This window comes from Lissotriton vulgaris, chromosome 6 (assembly GCF_964263255.1).
Source record: "Lissotriton vulgaris chromosome 6, aLisVul1.2, whole genome shotgun sequence".
Classification (NCBI taxonomy): Eukaryota; Metazoa; Chordata; class Amphibia; order Caudata; family Salamandridae; genus Lissotriton; species Lissotriton vulgaris.
Genome location: NC_141694.1, coordinates 1,292,615,940 through 1,292,642,060, shown reverse-complemented (window position 1 = coordinate 1,292,642,060; position 26,121 = coordinate 1,292,615,940). Strand labels below are relative to the sequence as shown.

General features: G+C 45.9%; 1 protein-coding gene across 4 annotated transcripts in view; it reads left to right on the top strand.

The window, feature by feature from the left end:
• The window catches only part of MED23 (mediator complex subunit 23), a 583,151-nt gene that overhangs the window by 216,534 nt on the left and 340,496 nt on the right, over positions 1 to 26,121 (top strand). For all 4 annotated transcript variants that reach the window (XM_086927430.1, XM_086927429.1, XM_086927428.1 and 1 more), the window contains 2 exons: positions 4,624 to 4,769; positions 10,084 to 10,329. In XM_086927430.1, coding sequence (XP_086783556.1) covers positions 4,624 to 4,769; positions 10,084 to 10,329 — 392 coding nt within the window. The remainder of the gene's footprint in view (positions 1 to 4,623; positions 4,770 to 10,083; positions 10,330 to 26,121) is intronic.

Genomic DNA, 26,121 nt, shown 5'->3' with positions numbered 1-26,121 from the left:
CGGCAGGATTTCACGGAAATTCTGCAAGAAGGGGGGCTAGTAGCCAATCAGGTGATAAATGCTGCAGCAGATGCTTCAGATCTCGCCGCTCATGGCTACTCCCATGGAGTCTGTTCACGACGCGCAGCCTGGATGCGCCTCACAGGCCTCAAGCCTGATGCCCAGAAAAAGATTCTGAACCTTCCATTTAATGGTTCGTCTTTGTTTGGGGCTCACGCTGACGAAGAGATGAACAAAATGAAGGCAGAGATGGACACTGTCAAGGCTGTTGGCCTGGAAAAGCGCAAAGAGTTAGAGAAACGTTTCCGTCAGGGCGACAAACGTTCTTTTCAGTAGAGGGTTCAAACCCCTCTATGGTCCTCCCAGAACCAACAAAGATCCCAGTTCCAACAAAGGCGCCCTGGAAGAGGAAGAGGCAATGACAAACAGCAGTCCACCTCTAAGCAGCCTCCCAAGCCTTGAGTCGTTACTTCCTCCGCAACCGTTCGCCACTCCGGTAGGAGGGAGTGTAGCTTTTCACTTGGAAGAGTGGGGAACCATAACAAGAGACAAGTGGGTGCTGAATATTGTGCAGCATGGTTACTTGCTGAGGTTCACATCTCCTCCTCCGCAAGTGCCCCCGCAATTCAAGCGCCTTCCTCAAATTCAAGGTCAGCTGTTAAAGGACAAAGTATATATCCTTCTCGCAAAGAAGGCCATAGAGGAGGTCCCGCCCCTCCAAAGAAATCAGGGAGTATATACCCGCTACTTCCTAGACCAAAAACGAGGAGTAGTTAAAGAATACAGACCTATCCTCGACCTGCGCATGCTGAACAGGTTTATCAGAAAGGAGAAATTTCATATGCTAGCCCAGCATCAGATTTTTCCGCACCTTCACTAGGGAGACTGGATGTGTGTTATCGACCTGCAGGACGCCTACTTTCATATATCTGTCTCAGTGAAGCATTGCAAATTTCTCAGTTTCCAGATCTCTTGTCACCACTATCCGTATTGAGTGCTTCCGTTCGGCCTCAAATCCGCCTGCGGACATTCTCCAAGTGCATGGCGGTGGTGGCTGCCTTCCTCCGCAGTCTGAAGATATTAGTCTACCCATACCTAGACGACTGGCTCCTGAAAAGCTCCACACCTGCTCTACTTCAGAGCCATCTCACATAATACTGTTTCAACCTGATGCATTCCTTGGAGTTGCAAGTCAACTACAAAAAGTCGGACCTCAACCCCACCCAACGAATACACTACCGGGGCGCCTCCCTGGACTCCGCAGAGGCAAGCGTGTGTCCTTCGGAGGAGAGGTTGTCATCGATGCTTCTGAAGTGCTGCACCCTTCTCGACACCCAAAGTCCTACAGCCAGACAAGTGTCATCACTACTAGGATCGATGACCTCGTGCATCTACATTGCACCCAATGAACTCCTTCACATGCGGCCTCTTGCAGCAGGTACTCGAGGATCAATGGCCTCAGAGGTCAGGTCACTGGGAAAATCGTATCTGTCTCCACCAAGTTGCCAGAGACTCCATCAGATGGTGGATGAAGCGCTCTCATCTGCTGCAAGAGGTTCCGTTTCATCAGTCGCCTCCAAAGCAGACGGTGGTCACAGATGCCTCAATGCAAGGCTGGGGAGCTTATATAGACCAGCTTCAGGTACAAGGTCTCTGGTCCGAGACAGAAATAAGCTATCATATCAACTTCTTGGAGCTACGGGCGGTCTATCTGGCGCTCAAGTCCATGTACCCGTCTCTTCAGTCCAGCCTCATACAAGTTCAGACAGACAACACAACAACAATGTTCTATCTGAACAAACAAGGAGGCACCAGGTCACGAGTTCTGTCTCTGGAAGCTCAATCCATTTGCCGGTGGTTTCTGGCGAGAGGTCTCTCCATTGTTGCAGTTCACCTTCCAGGGATCCTGAATGTTCAGGCAGACGGTCTAAGCAGAGATTTCTTAGAAGCGCGCAACTGGGTGCTCAATGAAGACGTCACCCAGGAGGTGTTTTGGCAATGGGGAGTGCCAGACATCGATCTGTGTGCAGACGGGGCAAATGCGAAATGCCCCGTCTTCGCGTCCAGATTCCCCCAGCAGGGATCACGGGGGAATGCACTTTTGATCAGCTGGTCGCAGACATTGCTGTACGCTTTTCCTCCACTCCCTCTGATCGCGGAGGTGATACAGAAGTTCTACAGGACCAACATCAGAATGATCCTGATAGCGCCGGAGTGGCCATGCCAGTGGTTGTACCCGGATCTCCTCCAATTGTCAGAGGTTCCTCACCGGAGGCTACCATGCCGCACGGACTTACTGACCATGGATGAGGGGAGGGTGTTTCATCCCAACCTTCCTTCCCTTCGATTGACGGCATGGCTCCTGAGGTCATCCAGTAGGCCACCTAGACCTTTTGGCTGACTGTATGAACATACTTAGAGAAGCGAAGAGACCCTCCACCAGAAAGTCTTATGCTTTCAAGTGGAAGAGGTTTTACATTAGGTGTAAGGACAATGCTCTCGATCCAATTCAAGGTCAGGAGCAGGTGATTCTCCCATACTTATTACACTTGGCAAGGTCAGACCTGAAGTACCCCTCCATCAGGGTTCACTTAGCTGCTATCACAGCGTACTGGAAGTCTCCTTCCCAGACCTCATTCTTCCTTATGCCTGTGGTCAAAGATTTCCTAGAGGGGCTTATGAAGGTGTTTCCACCAGTGAGGTCCCTCTCTCCTCCCTAGGAGCTTAACATCGTACTTACCAAATTGATGGGTGCTCCTTTCGAGCCTATTCATAAGGCATCTTTGCTGCACTTTACCTGGAAAGCTGCTTTCTTTGTAGCCATCACCTCAGCCCGCAGGGTGAGTGAAATTCAGGCCCTGTGTTGCAAGGAGCCTTACACGGTCTTTCATGCCAATAGAGTGGTGCTACAAACTCATCCAGGCTTCCTGCCCAAGGTGGTCTCGGATTTCCACATCAATCAGAGCATCACACTGCCTACTTTCTTCCCTCAACCAACCACTCCCCCGGAGAGATCTTTACACTCCCTAGATCTCCGAAGGGTTTTTAAAGTTTACCTGGCTAAGACTCTTCCACTTAGAAAGTCTGACCGGCTCTTTGTCAATTATGGTTCAACTAATACCTGTCTGGCAGCTACAGAAAGGTCTATCTCTAGATGAATCGTCTCGTGTCTTTGTCATATCAGCTAGCTAACAGGGCTTTGCAGGGCAGACCACGTGCACATTCCACCAGAGGGAAAGCTTCTACCACAGCTCTCCTTCGCAACATTCCGATATCTGAGATTTGCAAGGCAGCTACATGGCGCTCAGTACATACCTTTACCCGCCATTACTACCTAGATTCAGATGCCCAGGCCGATGCCCAGCTGGGGCAGGCCTCTTTGATGAATATGTTTGCATAACTGCAATTTGAATGCAATGTTTATTCATGTTGTATAATATTTGATGCTCGTCCTGGAGACTTTGGGTATGGGCTTTCTACTCTATTCATAGATTATGACTATTGATGAGTATCCCCTGGATGAGAAGGATTAGTTACTTACCTGTAATCCTAGTTCTCATCCAGGGGTATACTCGTCCTAAGAGACCTACCCACCTCCCCGGACAAGCATTACTGGAAAGTTATTGTATGATGATTACAGATCTACACAGGTGCCTATGCACCTCCAAAAAGAACTGACCTAACTGCCACCTGCAGGGCATCATGGGAGCAAGGGGTCTCCTGAGGTCTTAAAGGCACGGTACCCCTACTCTAATGCCTTAAAGGCAAGGTGTCAGTTTTTCTTTGTTTCCTTATACTCTACTGTAGCCTACTGGCAAATGCCTGCAATTACAGGTTTTCTCTATGGCAATAAAGCATTGTTGTATGACAAGTGTTTACTGCTCTCTATCTTCCTTACGGGTTGGGAGAGTATAGGTGCTACAACGCAAACCTATGTAATTTGAGCATTTTGGCCATTGTGGAAATGTTTTAGGCTGCATATATATCTATATCTATATATATGTTTTCACATATGCATATATAGTTATATATATGTATTTTCGGTATGCTCTGGGATCCCGCACATGGGCTGAGAATATACATAGATTATGACTTTGATGAGTATACCCCTGGATGAGAACTAGGATTACAGGTAAGTAACTAATCCTTACTGTATGTACATGTGCAAACAGCAATTTAATGAATACTCTCAGACACAAACTGCGTCATTTTAATATTTGATGTAATATTACCATTTTATTATATTTAGCATTAGTAAGATGCAGACCTAACCAATCGCATTTCTTTACAGTGTGGAGTATTTGTAGACCCTAACAAAGCTTGTATAGTCCGGTAATGGACGTATGCTTTAGTCCATAATGACGCAGTAGTAGTTGTGGATTTTCAGTTATGATCTTCTTTTACACAATTAAGCTATCAAATTGCTTCCACAAGCTGTAAGAGTTTGTTCTTCAGGGAGCTCTGTTCCTAAAGTAAACCTTTTAAACAACTATCACCTGATTTAATTAGATTGGCTTTAAAGATCCTAAATTGTGTACCACAGGTTTTCCAGACCATCATGCTACACACCTTTAAGTAATGAGTTAACATGTGATACAAAATGTTTCTCTTTTTTCTCTCTAGTGTATTCCTGTACCGGATATTAATAAACCCCAGTCAACTCACGCCTTTGCCATGACCTGCATTTGGATACATCTCAACAGGAAAGCACAGAATGACAACTCCAAGCTACAGATACCCATCCCACATTCTCTCAAGCTTCATCATGAGTAAGTGTTTTTTGGGTGTCTGCTACCTTGAATCACTGAGCTTTACAACCACTGTACAAATAGTTTTATCTCCCTGTCTTGGAGTTGTATTAGGTGACCTCATATTTTAATAGGTTTTGGAAATTAAAGTGTAACATCTCATGGTTACCTTTAGTTAGTTTCAAGGTGTACTGCATTAAATTGATTTATCAAAGCTAAAGGAAGGTGGGAATATTGTTTCAGGACTGTGATTGCACACTTTGTATGAACAAGAGCATAGCATGAAATTACTAGTGTGATTATCAGGCCTTTGTGGATGTAGCGGAGGACACTGATTGACCAATATGGTAATGGTATTGGTGTTTTAATGATGGGGCTAATAAAGTTAACATTGTACACCCTTTAACCCCTATTGGCAGGGCTTTTGATCCCTTTTAGAATTGAAGAGCCCCAACATTGCATATGTTTCTGCGGGGCTGGGGATAGGGCGAAAAGTAGGCATTGTAGAAAGGAAACTGACTCAGTGAGCTGGCTATCCACGGTTGGATTGAAATTATCTCTGTTGAGGATGTAATTACCCTCTTAAGGCCCTGACCGAAGTTGTTAGATATTCAGTATTCAGCGACTTTAATAAAATCAAACCTGATTTTCCTGATGAGCCTGGTCATTGTGCACTTAAAAGGCACTTTGTCTCATGCGCACTTGCCAAAATTACCTTTTGCCTGCACACATGCACATATACACATGCTCATTCACTGAAAAAATCAAAGGTTAAAGTGATGTCCTTGGTTACAACTTTAAAGTGTTGAACAAAAATAAACTCAGACATTCACCTGTTCACCAGCAGAGCTAACTATAACTTGTGCCGGTGGCATGCTCTGATTATGGCTCACCTTGGTAGCCATGGGGAAAGCCTTAGGCCACCAGCCGGCTCCCTGCATAGTTCGGGAGGCGTCAATACTCCTGCCCGGAAGAAACAGCTAATTATGCTGCTCCCTCCGGGCGGGAGTAATATGTTGTTCTGTTTCTTTGCCCCGCATCCGTGCAGGCAGGGAAACAGATCGCGAGTCTTCTCCCAGCCGGTGGGAGCATTTATAAAGCTCCCGTCGGCTGGGAGCAGACTTAGTGTTTGCTTCCGTTGGTCAGGAGATTTGAAAATGCTACCTCCAGATGGAAGCAAACATCTGTTTCATTGCCCACTGTAGTGTGGGCAAGCAAACTTTGTCCCTTGAGAGGGCTCCCCGAAACACAGTAATTGAGTCTGTCTTTTTAAGACATCGAGGGGGGGCTGCCCGGGCGGGCGTTGTGCCCCCACCACTTAAATACATTGGAGGGAGGATGGGGTCCCTAGGGCCGAAAATAGCTTGAGGAGGGGCAGTGCATACTCCCTGCCTTTTTTTTCCATTGGACTCCTAATTATTGTAAAGTGTTGGGCCACCATTTAAAAAAAAATGCTGCAGGACTCCAGTGGTAATCCATCAATGTGACCATTTTTACATTTTAGCCCCATGGAGGAGTCTCTCTCCTCCATGGGGCTAAAATGTAAAAAATATATATATATCAAATCTACAAAGCGACCATCAATAAGCCTTTTCTTGAAAGGTGCAGTTCTTCAGCAATACATCAAATATACACATTAGTCATGATGAGAGGAATATAATGAAGTACAAATCATGATAACAAATATTTTTCAACCTTCATTTCTCAAAAGCTATTAAAAAGGCTTCCTGACAAATTTGGTGTAATTCGTTAAATATTTTTTGCAGTAGTGCTGCTTAAAGTATTTAGGAAGCTGACTCTTTTTATAGTATACCAAAAAGAGGTGTGCTGTGTAAAGAGTCCAGGTATCCCTTATGAGTGGACAGGGTCTTGTTTTAGCCCTCCCAAGGTGCTCTATCTAGGGTAGTTTAGTCACACGCAGCCTTAGACTTATCAGAGAGGAGTTTTAGATAATTGTTGCACACTCAAAGTCACTAAATGATGCACACTCATCCAGGATCTCAAGGTCACTTTAGAGGGCAAGATGGGGAAACGCAAGGTTGACCTGGCACTAATCCAACAACATCGCCGCAATACCACGCATAGGATCCTGGAAGTGCAGGGCCGGCTATCCGAGTTTGAAGGCACTGTTAAGTCCAATGAATAACGCCTGGTGCATACATTAATAAGGCTGGATTGAGCTTTGTTATTCAGGCCTTGAGCAATCTACTCACCCACTCATTGTGGCAAGTCAGATTTCATTGGGCGAGCTATTTTAGACCATCTGGTGACCACTTCCTCTGGAGGTTGACATCTGGGTATCCCAGGATCCAGGCAACTGGTTTCCCCTCTCTGGTTTCCATGCCAGCCTTTCTACTGCGACAATGAAGCAGCCCTCCCCTAAGCTCCCCCTGACCACTCCACTCCGGTGTTACATATCTGGCCTTCAAAGGCAGCTTCACCTGGCCTTCAAAAGCACTTTGGGGCTAACACCCAAGTGCCTTTCTGCAGTAGTAGACACCTCCCTTGCCTGCAGTCCCTCATTGTTCTCCTTACTGAGAATTGATGGCATGTCTTACCAGGAGGGCAGATAGCTGTCTCGTGGAGTAGGCTTCATGGTTGCCCAGGAAGGCACAGGAGTTTTAAAGACAACAAAGTGGCAACTTTGCTACACCTGCACACTGCAACAAGTTATATTACTGTTGTCTTGAGTTACAGCTCACTCTCAATATAACGAAGTGTGTGATATCTTGGAGTGCCCAATTTGGTCACACTGTTCAGGACTTAGCACAGCTGAGGGGGTCCGCATTTAACCCTGTACTTGCAAATTGGACGACCAAGCCTTTCCACAGTACAAACTGTAGTTTCACTGGTTTTGCTGTCAGGATATGTAAAGTACATTTCCTGGCTGTGTCTTATGTTACACCCTGCTTTTAGGACTCAGTAGGCTTGCCAGAGGGGGTAACCTACAGATATGTCCAGGGGAAGTAGTGGCTTTGCTATTGCTTTCAATGGCAAAGTCGGGCTAGCAGTGCACAAGTGTTCTATCATTTTGCAATAGCTGAAGGGGGCGGATTTTTTTACTTTTGAGAGACCTTCAGTGCGGCACAACCATTGCTTTAAGCCCTGAATACCCTTCTAACCTACATGCCCTGGGTACCAGAGTACTATCTACTAGGGACATAAAAGCAAGTTAGCCATTTTCAATTGGATACAGCCGATTTGCTATACACTTTAGGGTCGGGGCACTGAGGTCTGGTTAGCAGGCCTCCATGCACTCTGAGTCAAAAAACCTGCAGCATCAGTCGAAAAACTTGGGAATGATCATAGGAAAAGAGGCTTTTCATACATTCATATTCAAGACTTGTAAGGTTTTCAGTTGATCTCTCATTTTAAAAGTCTGTGATCAATAGGAGCTGATAGGGCAGGCTGTTAATGCACCTACGCAGACATTTGAGTTAAAGAGTAACAATTCAACACTTAGGGGCCAATTAGGATGGCGGTGAATCCGCATCCTCCGGGCCGGCGGAAGTCACCGCCGGCCTGGAGGATGCGGATTCACCGCTGCGGCCACAGAAAACACCCACCGCCAGATTAGGATGGCGGTGGGACCAGGGGCGAACGGCAGGTCCATCCGCCGCTGATCCTCGGGGTGTGGAGGGCTATTTGGTGGCGGTGTCTACAAGACACAGTCAGCCAAATTACGATGTGCATTTAAACATGCTTTTCCACGGCGGGTTTTTCCGCCGTGGAAAAGCATGTGGTCTTTCTTTGGTGTTTAGGGGCCCGTTGTGGGGCCCCAGGGTGTCAGGGGGTGGGGGGGCACATGGGGGGTACCTCTGGTACCCCCCAGCATTTACATGCACAAAGCAGCGGTGCCTGCAGCTTTGTGCATGTAAATGTAAAACATGCATTTTTAACCTTGCGGCGGGTGCTGCTTCAAGCAGCACCCGCCGCAAGGTTAAAGATACAGGATGTGACCGCCAGGGTGGCGGTCACATTCTAATTGCACCAGAGGGACCGCCGCTGCCCCTGCAGATGGTCCCTCCACCTCGGGGGTCGCAGACGGACGCAGGTCCGTCCGCCATCCTAATCGGCCCCTAAGTTAGGTCAACTTTTCCTTTGAGGAGAAAATTAAGACTTTGTTTTTTAAACTAAGGGGTGTAAGTGCCAGAGCTAAGACAACATACCCTTCCTCAGGAAACTTTTTGGCTGAATTTCGTTTTTACATGTTCTGCAGTTACCTTTTAAACATGCCAGCACTGCAAACTAAGGTTTCCTGCAAAATTTGAATCAAATGAGGGCGGGCTGTAAGATGAAGGTCAGTTAGCACTCTAGTCTCTAGCCAGAGATGTCTTATGGCCATATTACATACTCTCATTCCTGGCACAGGCTTGATTGCTCTACCTAGGCTCCGAACCAGCCCTTCTGCAGGTCAGTAATGAATGTAGACTGAGGCAAGCACTATTATAGCTAATATGCAGCCAGCAATAGTGATATTCAGGGTATGTCATATCTGCCTATTACTTATTGCAAATCTCAGGTACCTTGTGTTTAAACAAAAAAAAACCACTTCTTAAAATGATCCGAATTTGTCGATCATCTCACCAAGCTCTTGATCTGAAATAAGAGCCATATTCTTATGAGACATGCAAGACTGGCCCCTACTCGTTGGCATTAAACATGTTCCTATTCCTGTAGTTTGCTTTTCATGATTTACACTATTTTATTACCAAACCTGCTAGTTGGTTACTGCATATAGCCCTTCAAACATTTCACTGGGGTCTCCCTCCTTCACTGCATATGATTTATTCCCATCTTCCCCTCCCACACCCCTTTGTCCCTCTATCTACGGATTTTCCTTTGGGAAATGTATGTAGGGTTTTCATTTGCATTTTGAATATTTTAAAGTGGTCATCAACTTATCTTCTCCCTTGTTTATGTTCCATTTTGCTGTGCATGTATGTATTGTTTAGAATGCACTTCTTTGAAACTGCCAGAATGTCATTGAGATTTTGGTTGGCTTTCTTTTGAAGTTTTTTAACTTCATAGTCGATGTGTCTCTTGTTGTGAGGTCTTCTGAACTGAGCAGTCTAGTTTGGGTTTGTGCTAAAGTGCAGTTAGATCCTTTTATTATTATGTTCTTTTTAACACTTTTGACCGCACTGCCCCAAAATGTGATGTTTCAGTAAATTACAATACAAGGTCACTCTAATGATTGTTCTTGATCTAGGTCATCGTTCCCCATTAATTATCGTCATCCTTGAGTTATGACAAGCTGCATATAAGAATCCTATTACAGATTGTGATTCTTTTTTGTATCCTCCTTCTCCCCAACCATAATTTTCCACAACAGGTTCTTGCAGCAGAGTTTGAGGAATAAAAGTTTACAAATGAATGATTACAAAATTGCACTGTTGTGCAACGCCTATTCTACAAATTCTGAGTGTTTTACGTTACCCATGGGAGTTCTGGTGGAGACGATTTATGGTAACGGAAATATGAGGATCCCTCTTCCTGGGACCAGCTGTTTGGCTTCTGGGTCTGTTACTCCTTTGCCAATGAACCTGCTGGATTCACTCACTGTTCATGCAAAAATGAGGTACTTTTATTTGCTCATTTATTTGTTTCTGCGAATGATTACTCTTATTTTATACATCCAGAAAATGGAAGTGAAATTCCTGTGATCTGTTGTTATTTTGTTTTGGGAATGAATGCAGACCTTGAAGCCCAAATGCTAAATGAGGCTCTTCTATACCACTACCTACCACCTTTGTTTCTTTATTTAAATCTTTGTTCAATGTTACAATGATGCTACTTTTTGGTTAGAAGAGATGGTTTGACATTTGAATGAGCCAGTACATCTGTGATGGCAATGAAATGATTCAGGAATATTTAGTATTTGAAAAATATAAAGCTTCTGAATACATCACCATTTATTATCCTTGAATAATTATGCTTCATATGGAAATGACTAACAGCCCTACTATGTGGCTCTTAATTGTTTTTAACCATTTTGAAATTTAAGAAAATCTTTGACAGTGATTTAGGATAGGGGGGCTTATCTGCTATACATTACTTCTAATGCCATTTTGTGCATACCCATATGACATTAGTCACAAGATGTTCATTAACTCTTTCAAATATCTTAAACTTCCCTGGGAAAAATGTTTGAGGCATGTGTTTGACTGTAAATACACATGCTATACATACTCCTGCCATGTGGTGTTGGTATGTACAGGTTGTTTTGTATCGGATTAATCAGATGGCCAGGTTGGTGCCGGGCGAGGAGCAGGCATGCTAAGGAAGTCCACTTCAAGATTTTCTTCAGCACTGAGCTGAAACTGGGTGCAGTGTCCAAATTCAACTATTGGTACAGTAGTGTCTCAGAATCCTGCCTCTGTGGGTACAGAGCAGCTGAAGGCCCCTTGTGGTACGGAAGCTCTGAGTGGTGTCGGGTGGAGGTGGAGCTATACTCACGACTTGTTGAACTGGCGGGTCTTTGATCTCGAGGTCAGAGCCAGAACTCCCTACAGGTGGGAGTCTCCTTGTTGTCGGTCGAAGGCTCGGGATGATGTTTCCCCTTGAAGTCCTGGGAGCCGAAGAGGTTTGGAGTATCTTCGCAGTTCCTGCATGGTATTTCGAAATGACGGCGAATCTTTCTCGACCAGAAGGACCAGCAGGCGTCACAAGAGGCCTCGTCATGCTTCGTGAGAAGCAAGGGTTACAGACCTGGTGGAGGTCGTCCCAGGGTTATTTTACGCGACACCGAGGGCAGTATCAAAAGGGCATCAGCGTATCACGGAAGACCACCCTTCCCAGAGCCTCTACGTCCTTACAATGAGAGACTGCTCAACAAACCTTCACTAGAGGCTACTTCAGAAGTGGCACAAAAAGGGGTGGTGATGGACGGAGCATCTGAATCAATCAAACACTCACACCCAGTCAAAAGATCTAGGTTTAATCCATCACCGTTCTTTAGCCCACTCTGCCACCCCAGTTCAGACATGGCTATATGCAAATCAGTCTGACCCTGTGCCTCATGGGAACAGTCCAGCCCGAACTGCCAAGCCAGGTCTTCCCTGGACCAGAAACAAGCTTCTGAGGACCTGTTTCTGGCATTCCAGCCGTCTTCTGCCCAGCTTGCTTGTATCCAGTGGCAAAGTGAGCAAGGGACTCACGTCTGAGCATACCCTGCCACACTTATGGCGGCCAAAAGCGGTACAAAAAAGGGTGGTGATGGACGGAGCATCTGAATCAATCAAACACTCACACCCAGTCAAAAGATCTGGGTTTAATCCATCACCGTTCTTTAGCCCACTCTGCCACCCCGTTCAGACATTGCTATATGCAAATCAGTCTGACCCTGTGCCTCATGGGAACAGTCCAGCCCGAACTGCCAAGCCATGTCTTCCCTGAACCGGAAACAAGCTTCTGAGGACCGGTTTCTGGCATTCCAGCCGTCTTCAGCCCGGTTTGCTTGAATCCAGAATCCATACTTCAGAAGTGGCTACTGTGGAAACACCCTCTATAACCCCCCCCCCTCTCCTCAGAAATCCAACGTCTGCTTCAAAAAGAGATTCAAACGCTCCTTCTCAAAGGGGCCATAGATCCTGTGCAGCCACACCTACAGGGCTCAAGGTTGTATTCTCTCTACTTTCTCATTCCCAAAAAGGATGGGTTCCTAAGCCCTATCCTGGACTTCATGCCCCTGAACAAGTGCATTCTGTCAGAACACTTGTGAGAAGCTGGGTTTCTGTTGCAGTAACCCTCTCACTCTTTGCCAGGCTACTGATGCACTTTTGACTTGATGTGCACTGGGTCCCCCCAATCAGATTCCCAGGGCTTGTTCTCCTACCCCAAAACTAACCTAAACCTCATTGGCATCTCTGGCCACAGGTCAGCCCCTGGTAGATTGTACCACAGGTACCCAGGGCACTGTGACTACGGAAGAACTCTAAGGGTTGCAGCACTTATTGTGCCACCCTTAGAGGCCCCGTACCTTTACACACACACACACACACTGCCTTTGCAGGCTGTGTGTCTTGAAGCAGAACAAAGTGAAAAGTCGACATGGCACACATCCCGGTGTGCCATGCCTACAACCTACTGCCCTGGCATAGATCAGTCACCCCTCTAGCTGGGTGCCCTATACCAGTGGTGAGGGTGCAGGTGCATTAGCTCTGTACCCCTACAGAATCTAAGTCCATTCTTAGACATTGTAAGTACAGTGCTGCCATTAGGAGTATATGGTGCTATGAGTTTGTCATTACGAACTCCACATCACCATAATGGCTACACTGAAAACTGAAGTTTAGTATTAAACATCTCCGCACATTAAACCCACACTGATGCCAGTGTGGGATTTAATGAAAAATGCACACAGAGAGCATCTTAGAGATGCCTCCTGAAAAACGACCTACCACTAGTGTCCAGGCTCACAGGCTGACTGTCTGCTTTCAGCTGCCACCACCAGACATGTTTCTGGACCCCTGGGTCGAGAACCTGCTGCTTTCAGGGGTTTGAACCCCTGCACATCCTGGGATGAGGTGCCAGGTCTCCTCCCCCAGGATGGGCAAGGTTCACGAAGGGGAAGCTTCAAAGGCTTGCTGCCTTTGTGAGCTTCCCCTGGCCACTTGCTGCTTTCAGCAACTGGTCCCCACTAGTTCTGACCCCCACTTTGGGCTTGAGAACTGGCGGGAAAAACAAATGAGGAAGATGGGTGTGCCCACCTCAGCCAACTCCACCCCTCACGTGTTGGAGGCGAGGTGAAGCACAACTCTCAGTTCCCTCCATCTTACCTCCCTGTAACACCCCTAAGTCTAGTATTTAGGGGCACCCCTGAATCTTGCTTCCTCAGACAAGAACCTGCAAGAAGAAAAGAAGGACCGAACAGCCATGCCGATGCTAACAAGAGGAGGAAGCCCACTGACTTTCCCCCAGCCCTACCCGCCTGTCCCCACCTCGAACTTGCTCCAACGAAATTCCGGTGTGTCCTGCAGCCAGCAACCTCGACAAACCCGGAGGACCTGCCTGCCTTCAATCCCAAAGAGACTGTGTACCGTGAACACCGGATTTGTTCAAACAACAGACTCCAGTTCCGCAAGGATCCGCAGGTCTGCACCACTCTGCACCCGACGCCCACTCCCTGAGTTAGAGTGGCCCAACACCAAGAGGAGGTCCCCCCAGCGATCCTGACTTGAGATCCGGCAACCTCTGACCTGCCTCAAGCAGACACCTGCAGCCTCAAACTGAAAGGTCCACCCAAACGCGACCAGGAGGTGGTAAGAAGATCCGACCCTAAAAGGCACCCCTGCACCCGACGCCCCACAGCCTTGGATGGCCCAACCAATGGTGCGTAACCAACCCCCAAGATCCCAACGTATCTCTCCAAGTGGTGGTTGCACCCAGAATATATTAGTCCCCGAGCCTGCAGTGCCTTTGCAAACCTGAGACTCCCCATTGTAAGCTACAGGGCATCTGGCACCAAAACAGCACTCTGCAACTGGCTGCCCCAGTGCAGATGAGGGTGTGTCTTTTGTGCTGGCCGAAACCCCCATTTGCCCTGAGCTTAAGTGCAGGAGCTTTGCTCCCACAACCCAGTGCCCTGCTCGTCAGAGGCCCCCTTCTCCCCTTTGGATAACAATGGGCCTCAGCACTCTGCACCCGGCCGCCCTAGTGCTGCTGAGGGTGTAACAAAAGTTCATCTGTGACCCTGGTGGACCCCTGATTCTAACCCCAGAACACCAACTCCCACAACAAAGTACTTACCTTAAAACCAATAACACTATTTTCCTCCATAGGATAACATTGACTGTTTTTCTATGAAAAGTGTTTCCAATTGTTCTAACTAACAAAAACGTTTTAATTACCGTTTACAGGAAATGTCCCAGTGCAGTATCCAGGCATAATGCACAGTGTAAGAAAAGTACCCTCAAAAGTAGCTTACCTGTAATTTTACCAAAAATCCTATACAAATTATATGTACTGTATTCTGAAAAGCATTGCATTATCAATAACACTAATGTAATCAAATTAAAGTACAATTACAGTTCTAACTATTTACAAACTGCATTACTACTAAAAAGTATTTATTGCTTACCTGTGCCAGGCTTGCTTGGTTCTAGAAAATAAAATAAGTAAAAGAATATTTTTATACAAAAACAATTGGTCTTTAGTTCAGTCTTAGAGTGTGTGAATTCTTTTGCTAACTGAGTGTGTACAACAAATGCTTAACACTGCCCTCTGATAAAGCCTTACTGCTCGACCACACTACCACAAATAGAGAGTGAGGAGCGATCTACTTTACCTCTGCCTACCTTGTTGGTTCCACTGGACTCTGTGCACACTGTACCTCACTTTGGTTTAGTATATCCTGAGCCAACTTCCTACATCCTCCACAAGGTCACTCTTCTGAATGTCATTCCACTGCTACAGCAATGGAACTTAATGGCTGCACTTGACTTCAGATGCCTACTTCCACATCCCGAATCATCCAGCGCATCCGCACTACCTCCGGTGTGTGGTAAGGCGCCAACACAACCAGTTCAAAGTGCTGCCCTTCGGGGTCACCACCGCACCTCAAATATTACCCAATGCCTTGCAGTAGTAACTGAACACTTTCAAAGACAGGGTAACAATGTATTCCCATACCTCGACAATTGGCTGATAAAAAGTACAATGCAACAGCAGTGCGTGCCACTGTACACCTCCTTCACAAACTCTGATTTACCATTAAAGCTGTAAAGTTCCTTCACCAGCCCCTTTAAATTCAACTGTATTTGGAAGCCATCCTCAGTGCAGAGGTAAACCAAGCCTATCCAGTGCAGCTAGAGTCCAGTCCATCCATGTGCTGCTCCCTCTTTTTCAGTCAAATCAATAGGTCAGTCTGCTCAGTCATGCGCACTCCTATGCATGATGACCTCTTGCTTCGCCATAGTACCACCAAGCAAGAATGCACATGCCCCCGCTGCAGGCAGTGCTTATTGCATCTGTATTCTCAGGCGGATGGTCATTCGGATGATTTAGTGTTGAGCAGCCAACACACGTATTGTTATCTGCATTTTTGTAACACCATCCACTTGTTGCAAGGATGGCCTTTTCTTGACCCAGTTGCTCAGATGACCATTACAATGGACGCATCTCTCGGTGGGAAGGCTCATCGACAAAACCGGACTGTCCAGGATCAGTGAGATTCTAGTCACAGGGGTCTCTACATCAACTATTTGGAGTTTTTAACTGTCTATCTAGCCCTCAAGGCCTTCCTTTCCTACATTGTGGTCAAGGTAGTCCTCATCCGGCATGACAGCCTTTTATTAGATACAGAAGCAGGGAGGCACTCGATCTCAGCTTTTTCTGCTAGCTAAGTCCATCTGACGCTGGGCTCTCCATCACAGAATCCACCTGCTGACTGAGTTCCTCCCGTGGGTGGGGAACGATTTTGCAGACCTTCTCAGCAGGATGCGGCAACACAACCACAAGTGGGAACTCCACCTTGGAGTCCTCCACCATTTCCAGTTCTCGGGTTTCCGGATGTGTACCTCTTCACAGCAGGAAACACAAATTGCCCAAACTTCACATCAAGATTACCACACCTACAGTCAATGGGCAGTGCACTATGGATGAACTGGTCAGGGTTATTAGGCCTACGCTTTCCCACCTCTCCCTGAATTCAGTTTTTCTTTTGTAAAATGCTACAAACCTCTCTCACCCTCATCCTGATGGCTTCTACTTGGACCAGACAACCCTGGTTCACCACTCTCATTGAGCTTTCGGTGGTTCTGTACAAGAGGTTCCCAAACAGGCTTCACTTTCTCACACAGAACCATGCAGAAATCAGGCACCCAATCACAAGAGTCTCAACCTTGCATTTGGGCTCCTAAAGTATTAGAATTTAGTTGCATCAATCTTCCTCTCGAATACATGAACATTCTGAAGGAAGCCCGCAGACCTACAACTTGAGCCTGCTATTATGCCAAATCGAAAGGGTTTATATGTTGTTGCCTTTCAAAGCACATTGTTTTCCCTTAACAGCCACTGTTCAAAACAATGTTTGTTACATAGCACACCTCCAGACATGTGGGCTTATTGTCACCTTCATACGACTACACTTGGCTGTGGTGGCTGCTTATCTCCAGATTAGGCAACATTTCTCTCTCTTCAGGACTCCAATCACATGATCTTAGACCCTCACAGCTCTGATAACATACATGCCCTCTGTAAGAACTAGTAATTTAGTGACTCCCACTTCTGACTGACAACACACAGTCTAACAACCACCCACAGAGCTCAGCCAGTAGACAGATTCCGACATATTGAATTCTACTGAAACCTAGAGTTCCACACCTGGAACCTTAGTATCCCTCCCCCTCACCCCAAAAGGAAATTCCAGTCTGCATGTCTTCTGAGAAGACAACCCCCAAAATTAACTTGAAGGCCCCTCCACAGACCCCTGCCCATCTCACTCACTAACCATCTCTCATACACCCCCTTTCGCGCACCCCCGTCTCCGCGTGACACGCTCTCCTCCGTCATTGTCTGACACCTTTTTATTGTGAAGCCCGCAACAAGTGGACCCCACTCCACAGATGCATCCGCAGCGCCTGCGATCTTGCATTGTACACTCACATATGCCTATGTGCACATGATACATTTAAGGACCCAACAAACATGGCCGACGCATCCATTCAAGTGGCACAAATTGCTTTTGTGAATTCTGTAAAAAAAAGTATTTTAGACTGTCTGTGCTCTGCAGCTGAGAGAAAAAGACCACACATACCTACCCCATTTACAAACATATATTTCTATTTATGTGTCTCACCCAGTTAAGTCCACATTCCATGGCAAAGACAACTGTTCATCTCAAAGCCATGCTGTTAACAGTCTAAATCACAGCATTACACGCAAAACGTTTCCCTGCAATAGAAGACGCAAGTGATACCTCAGTCCTCAGTACCTCACAAGCTGTCAAAATCATTTCTTAAAAAGATAAAAGAACTGAGAGACGAGTATTTCAGACTCCAGGGGCATGGACAGAGTTTAAGAAACCGGAGGACGCCTTCGGAGAACTGACTGCCGGATTCCGGTTCGGGAACTGTGTGAAAGAGGTCGCGAGAGCCAGCAGGAGGAAGGGATTGGCTGGAGACCATCCAAGGTCTACAGTATGTTGGTATGGGAATGCAGGCAAGCTGTCTTCTGAACGACCAAGTTTGTCACTCATAATGTGCACATAGCACAGTGCCCAAGAAAACAACTAGTACAAACGGTGCAAAGGTGAAGAGGCTTGAGGGACACAGTACGTGTCCGTGCTGTCTGTCTGCGCGGTGCGCCTGCAATCCCAGCTGCCATCCGATTAGCATTTTTCACAGCAAAAGGAAGTGCAAGAAGAGAAATCGAAAGTGAAGGACTGTCACAGTGAAAAAGGAAAACAAGATTGAGCGAGCACTTCTGAGTGAGTGCAGTGAGTTGAAAGGAGGGACATTGTCCGAGGTAAGCAAAACGTTTCCTCCTATATGTGCTGTTTGGTTTGAGCCAGAGCGGCGTCTTTGATGAACTTGTATTTATTTGTTCATATAACTCTCTCACAATCGGGCTCAATTTCACATCTGTGAACATGAATCACATTACATGCCAAACAGAGAGGTTTTTTCTTTAGGCATATTCTTTAGGCATATAGTGACCCTTCTTTGCCTGTTCACTGGCATCACCACCACTAATATTAATTATTTTGCCAGCCGCCTTCAAAAAAAGAGGAGTTTGCATGTATTCGAGCAAGTACAGTGAAGGGTATCGCCTCACCTATTTTCTGTACTGTCTTTCAAACATCGCCATTATGCCAGCTGTAAAATGTCAACTTTACTCCGAGCACCTTTGCGTAAGTGGTAATTCAGGTTGGAATGAAAAGAAGCGCATGCGGCCCATCATAGGATGGACAGAATATGTGCATGCGGGAACTGCCTTTACTGGCGGTGAAAAAAAAAGTCCCGAGAGTATCACGCCACCAGTAAATCATCCAGTCCCTGCATGCACATATTCTGTCCCTCCGCGTGCACGCTTTGGAATCCGCATCGATTTCAAAAGGCCCTTGTCATGGCGAGAGCAGCGCATGCGCGCTGCTAACACCAGACAAGACCTTAAAAGAGATCATCGGTCCGGGACTCTTGGGTCCTGTCAATGTAGAAACAGAGCACCCTGTGAGGATCCAGGCAGTGCTGTCTTTCCTAATCTTTGGTGGGAATCGGAGATGATTAGAATTTTGGAAGAGTGATGCACTGAACCATGTGAAACGGGGTAAACACCTTCGACAAAATGCCTTAGTCTAAAGGAACAGTTCACCAGCAGAAAAAAGGAACTGTAGACAAAGGCTGCAGTTTGCTAAGAAGCTGAGCTGAGGTAATGGCCATCAACAACACGGCCTACAAGGTTAGCTGTTGCAAAGGATAACTTAACAAATAGCAAACCAAACAAATTGGTCAATACCTTTAGAAAATGGATAACCATGGAAGACATGAACAGCTGTTACTTGCTTTCATAAGCATCAAGCTGTTTAAGGGAAAACCTGAATGCTGTCCAGCAGAACTGCCCAGTGTTGGACCAAAAGAAAACAGACGCCACTGGAGTGCAAGCATGTGCCATAAAGAGTGGGGAACCAACAAGAAGCAAGAAGAAAGCAGGCCCAAAAGGCAGAAGACTCTTATGGCCACAAGACCTCACGTTCGGAAAAATTAGGATTATAGTATGAATGTCTCAAACTTGCTGGGGAGGTGAGAAGGCTTCAAGCGAAACAATGGTCTGTTCTGCCTCAATGACGAAAAGACTGGGGGTGAGACTTGGGGAGAGTGCTTGAAAACCCTAAGTCAAAGAGCAAGGAGTTTGTGGTCTGCAAGTGGTCTGACATCAAAACCAGCAAACCTGCCTTCAGCATAGTCATAATGATACATGTATCCTGCAATTCGAGGAACACTACCTAATCTGCCAGCTCCAGAATCAAAAAGACCTGCATCTTGAACTCCTCCTTGTGGAGGAAGTCATTCAGAATGGGACAGAGACCATTTTGTTGGGGCCAAGAAAATAACAGATGTGGGATCCTTGCCTGTTCATGTACTCTAGAACCAAATCCACAGCCCCTTTCCTCAACAGATCGATAACCAACTGCTGCATAACGTGGGCTTGATCTTCTGGAGAGACACCGAGAACACGAGAAATGGAAGGAGGCAAGTCCTGAAAGGTAAGGGTATAACATTGATCAACAATCCGACAAACACACCAGTCCTCGGTGATGGACTGACAGTGAGTTAAATGAAAGGACATCCTACTGCCCAAGAGACCGCACATGCTCCTTCCAGTGCAAATTAAAATGGTTTTGCAGAAGGAGCCAGGGAAGAGGAGAAAGAGGACTGTGCTGAAGCTCTTAATAGTCCTTGGCTGTGTCACATCCCTTGTTAGCTGTGAAATAATGTGGGCAGCTACGCATGCTGCGATGGCAGGCGCTGCCCATAAGACAGGCCCCTGGAATATCTTCTTTACCTTCTGTACTACTGGTGAAACTGGCTAGCAGAAAAAAACAGTCCCTAAGACTGAGTCAAAGACAAACTTTGCTTGTAGCTGTCCGTTGCTGAGATAGCCTTAATGCCAAAGAAGCAAACTCTATCAAAAGTCATGTCCATGGGGTTTGCCTGGAGATAACCCAGAATGCCAGTGGAATGTTTCTATGTATGGCAGCGGTTGGTGGCGAAAGAGCCCATGGATCATGCCACACTATCCTCTGTATCCAGACAAAGTGGGGGGTACGTTTGCGGGCGTCTTGCCCATCACGCACAACTGCATTGTTGCGTGTTTATCTAGGTTCCTGATCGATACTGTGACCTTATGCCCCTATTCGGCTATAAATCCATTTATTCCCTATATTGGCATAACCGTTCAAGTACGATATTCAGAAAGTCATCTCTGGCCTCACACGAACAGAGCCACATTCCAGCATAGTTCTCTGCCACTTCCTTTGCAACCAATTAGTGCAATGACAGAGCAGAAGTCACTATCTGATATTCCTAGATTAACACTCCGAGTTCTTCAACAAGATAAAAACTCAGCACACCTGGAAATCCCCGCTTGCTGTGTTTTGATTAGTAATGGAACTCTAATGAGCAACTGATAACTATCACTTCCTAGTGACATCTTTAATTGACGTCTTATGTCCAGCAAACTTGCGTCAAACCCGGCACCTGTCAGGTATAAATATTACCAACGTTGCCTTAAGCAATGAGCTACTGTTGCTGATGCTAGCTGCCTGCAAGACCCCGTGTTGGTGAATCTAGCACTCTGTCGCTGCAGCCTGCTGTCCCTGTGGGGGTGAAGCTACTGATACCATTATCGCTGCTAAAGCGCGAACGATGGTGCAGTACGCTTAGGAGCTGAACAGCCGTCCCTCTGCGAAGACATCCAGCAGATTCCAGCTGCCCGCGGACGCTGTCCCCCCTCCTTCCTCGACGCGCTGAAGAGACCCGCTGCCTTTCTCCTGCAGAGAAATCCAGCTCCGGCGTTTCCGGTCTACCCTCGCGGGTGACTGGGATATCGAGAGTGACCCCTGAAGGAGATACCAATCCTCCATCATTCTATTCAGAGGTATGGTGTTGACTAAACCCTTAGACGAGAATTCTTGAAACAAACCTTGGCAAAACCAACTTAACTTAAAGCTACTTACTTACTCCCCTTCCACGTGTTAGGCTTAGGTCAGGCACACTGGGGTAGGCTTAGTTAGAAGCACCAGTTGAGTATGTTAGCCTAATGTATATATGACTGTATATATGTTTTATTACTTTTAAACCATTGTATGGCTAAGAAACCATATCAATGCTTTTACAGTTCTATTTCGCAATACTTATCTTACTGTACGTACTTTTTATAACAACAAGTCTTGCAATTGTGGCAATACATTTCTCTTGTACGAGAAGAAAGACTGTTCAATAAATGTTAACCCTTTATTGACAAACGCCCGTCTCTCTATTCTCTACATCTCGTGAAAGTAAACTGCACTAAACTGACTGAGTGAAATACCTGTCTATTGTTTCACACGACCCTAGAGATTGACTCTTGATCTGAGGAGCAAAGTTGTCATGTTGCACGGTTGTTGGAAAACTGAATCCCTTCTTGTCTGTGCCAAGGAAGCTGATCACTTCCTATGCAGAGAAGAAAGTTTCCAGTGACCTCTGAGCTAGTTGGTAACACAACCCAATTAAGTTTAGCATAGTCAGTGGAGGCCTGGAATATCTGCAGTTCCACGTCGATACTACTGTTTATGTTATTCCAATGCGCAGGGCCTAGTGGGAAACTAGGAACTACACTACAGCATAAATGTCACAAAAGTGGACGGAGAGGTTTAAAGTAAGCCTTTGCACCAGTTCCCACAATGCATGGGAATAAGAGATCAAAATAGAGGTTGTGTTTGTGGTACAGAGGGAAAGGCTCATCTAAGAGAAGACCTTATTTCCCACAGCTTCAATCCTTTGCCTTTCCCTGTCTCTAGTAGGGAAACCAAATCCAGCAAGAGAGCCTTAGCTTGAACTTTTCACTGGAACAAATTCAAAAACAGAGTTAGATGTCTGAACCTATCATTGCACAAACTCCACATACCTTTGTCCAAGACTCACAATGAACAAGCATTTGCAATGCAATAGGTCTAGCATTTGGAAAGTTTGAGCTATTGGTATTGTAAATGACAAATTTTGTATTTATGTGTTGGTTTTGAAAATAGCTAAATTAATAGCTTTGTCATTTACAATTCCAATAGTTTTAACTTTCGCAAATGTGACACCTATAGCATTTGTAATGCTATATGTGTTGTATTTACGTGACTTAGATGTATTGATATTACAAATAACAATGGCTTTTAATTTTTTAAAATAATTAATACTTAAATAAAAGTTATCGTAATTTATAATGGCAACAGCTTAAACTTTTGTAAATAAATTTTGTGAAGATAATGTTCAGTGTATTATATTGTGACGAAAATTCAAGAACAGAAGTGAAATATTAACATCTTTTTGTGACATTTGTAATAAAGCTTGAAACATTGAGAGAACATATTTGAACCAGTGATGCTGTGGTGTTGCTGAGTGATGCTGTGGTGGTGAACGAGTGATGCTGTAGGGTTCAGTGATGCTGTGGTAGCGCATAGTGATGTTGTTGTGCCCCTGCATGATGCTGTGGTGGTGCTGAGTGATGCTGTGGTGATGCGACAGATAGAGGGAGGGCGATAGATAGCTAGAGGGAGGGAGGACAATAGATAGAGTGAGGAAAGGCGATAGAGTGAGGGAGGGCGATAGATAGATAGAGGGAGGGTGATAGATAGAAAGAGGGAGGGCGATAGAGTGAGGGAGGGCGATAGAGTGAGGGAGGGCGATAGATAGATAGAGGGAGGGTGATAGATAGAAAGAGGGAGGGCGATAGAGTGAGGGAGGGCGATAGAGTGAGGGAGGGCGATAGATAGAGTGAGGGAGATAGATAGAGTGAGGGCGATAGATAGAGTGAGGGCGATAGATAGAGTGAGGGCGATAGATAGTGAGGGCGATAGATAGTGAGGGCGATAGATAGTGAGGGCGATAGATAGTGAGGGCGATAGATAGTGAGGGCGATAGATAGTGAGGGCGATAGATAGTGAGGGCGATAGATAGTGAGGGCGATAGATAGAGTGAGGGCGATAGATAGAGTGAGGGCGATAGATAGAGTGAGGGCGATAGATAGAGTGAGGGCGATAGATAGAGTGAGGGCGATAGATAGAGTGAGGGCGATAGATAGAGTGAGGGCGATAGATAGAGTGAGGGCGATAGAGTGATGCTTTGTGCTAACTTAATTTTTCTGTTTGCAATTCTGTAACCGGATTGATACCGGACTACTGAATGAAGAGTCAGAGATTCTTATATTTGATTGGAAAATAAATCCCTTTAAAACTGCTCATTATTGGCTAAAATGTTAATTTGCATTTTATGAATTGCTCATGTTTATGTAGGAGCTCTCTGGTCATAAACGGTGGCAAAGATCCATTGACCGTTAGCGGAAATCCGGGTAACGGTAATAAGAGATAATCGTGCCACATTTCCTATATTTTCCAAAGCTAGATTACTGAGGGAATTCCCCTGCAACACAACCTAGCTTTTATTGACCAGCCTCTTTCAGCCATTGGCTTGAGACCTCGCCAATCAAGTCTTGGCTCCACGAGTATTTTCCTCTCACCTAAAGCTGTTGGCAGTTTGGGCGCACCACTCCACCTGCAGTGAGTGTCTGAATTGGAAAGCATGAGAAAATATTTTAGACCTCCCAGACTATCAACTGCTCATGCACAAAGGCAGCCTTCTGCATTTCCTTCTTTACACGGGTTGGCACATTAAATCCATACTTACTAGCTTTGTCAATTTTTGGTAGCTAATGATTTCGTATAAAAGACTGCCTCCAAGGGTTCTGAGAATGTTACTTAAAACAATAGTTTATCAGCCAAAAATAGTTACATTGCAATCATGTTCATCTATCGAAAGTGCACTTTGACCTGCAGAAATTCTATTTTGCCCCAAATATATACTCTTTTGGTATCTTCAAACTCTGCTCATCAGGGAACAAACATGCCCACACTGCAGAGGCTCTTCAGGGTGTAACCGGTGTATATAGCAGTGTGCAACACACTATCCTGTGAGCCATCTTTTTATTCAGTTGATAAAAAAAAGTTTCCCTGTTGACGGATTCATCTGTCTGTCCTGGATAAAGCACTTCTTCTCAGGAGGAGGCTGGACCAAGAAGGAGGGTAGGGACAAGCGCATCTGCATCCAATCAAAAGAGAAGAAGGAAAATCATCTTCCCTTTGAACGTCTGAAGTCCTCTTTATTTCTAGGAGTCTTGTTATACCTCTTCAGGATGCTCTGCCTCTGCAATAACTCACGGTCCAGATACAGCTTTGGTGATATCTAAAACATTGTGGGTCAAGCAAGAGGACAGGCGGAGTCTCAGAACTGGCACTTTCCACCATAATAAGGGTATAGAACCACAAATCATCAAATTAGGTTCTAAATAAACAAGCTGATGTGCAAGATAACAAAGGCTATTGATGTGGCTAAACTCTTTTGATCGCCTAGGAGGTAGAATTTTTTAAATATTAATGTAGGCTTTTTGTTCTCAATTGAGTATCTCATTAGAAGCATATGCATTGTGGAAAAGGACAATAGTAATAGTAGCTAAGGCTTTAAACAACCAGCCAGATACTGACGTTGATGCTATGTTTTTGTCCCCAGCTTTGCAAGTACTTCGAAAATGCCTGGGGTTAACTAGAAACATATGCAGTTCAGCCGCCCATGTCTCTTTTAAACAAATGTCTAAAAATTACTAGTTTATACGTTTTCAAATGCGGCATTTTCGAAAGTGAGATATTGAACATTGAAGTTAAACTGCTTACTATTTGCACAGATTGTTAAAATATTATACCTTGTACTTTTTTTAATGTCATTCCACTGTAAAAATGGGAGCCATTTCCTAGCAAATCATGAAGATAACTTCCCTAGTGCAACAAATTCGATCCTTGGCCTGGCGTGCTCCAGCTGGCCAGGACGACCTGTTCCCCACTTCCGAAAATGCAAACACCTCAAACGGAGGCTAAACAGGCAAAGGTAGCATGTATGTCTGATAAGGGCAATTGTCTGGTACTTGTAATGCAGCAAGCAGGTAGCATGCACCTTTGATATTTCACAACAGGAGACCGAACGGGGTTGATTGTCGTACTATTTACTGCACGGAGTCCGGAGTTGTTGGGCAGCTGATTAGCTGCTGCATGGGAGGAGGGGGATGAGGAGGGGAGGGGGGGGGGGGGGGCGGGGAGGTCTGAGGCTGGCTCAGCAGCCGATCCCTGTGGCCCTTGCGCCGTAGTGATGATCCCAGGAAACGATGAGCCCAGCCGATGATCAACTCTTTAACCCGGTAGCGGGGTGAAAGGAGAGTTAAATATGTTTTTGGAGGTGGGAGGCAGGGCACACTATGGGGAGATGGAGCTTCGAAGCTGAACGCACAGAGCTCGTGCAATGGGTGCTGCGCTGCAATGAATAGTTGTAAGTTATTAAACAAAACAGGCGAGCCATGCCCTGCAAAAGAAAAAACTGTTTTTTATGTAGCTTTATATAGCGCGAAGTCGGCCTGAAAGTATTGGAGCCCCGTAGAATGAGTCAGAGGGACCCTGCGGCCCGCGCCTGCCTACCGTAAGGTTCAGCCTCTAAGTGACGTCAGGCGGGCGCAGGCGCAGAGTGTTCTTGGCCGCTTCTCTGGGTCCGCTTGCTGATGGCGTACAAGAGGCGATGGACGGCACTGGAACCCCTGGCCGCGTCGCCCCCACCCGCCCACCCGCTGTAGCAGCACTGGAGCCCTT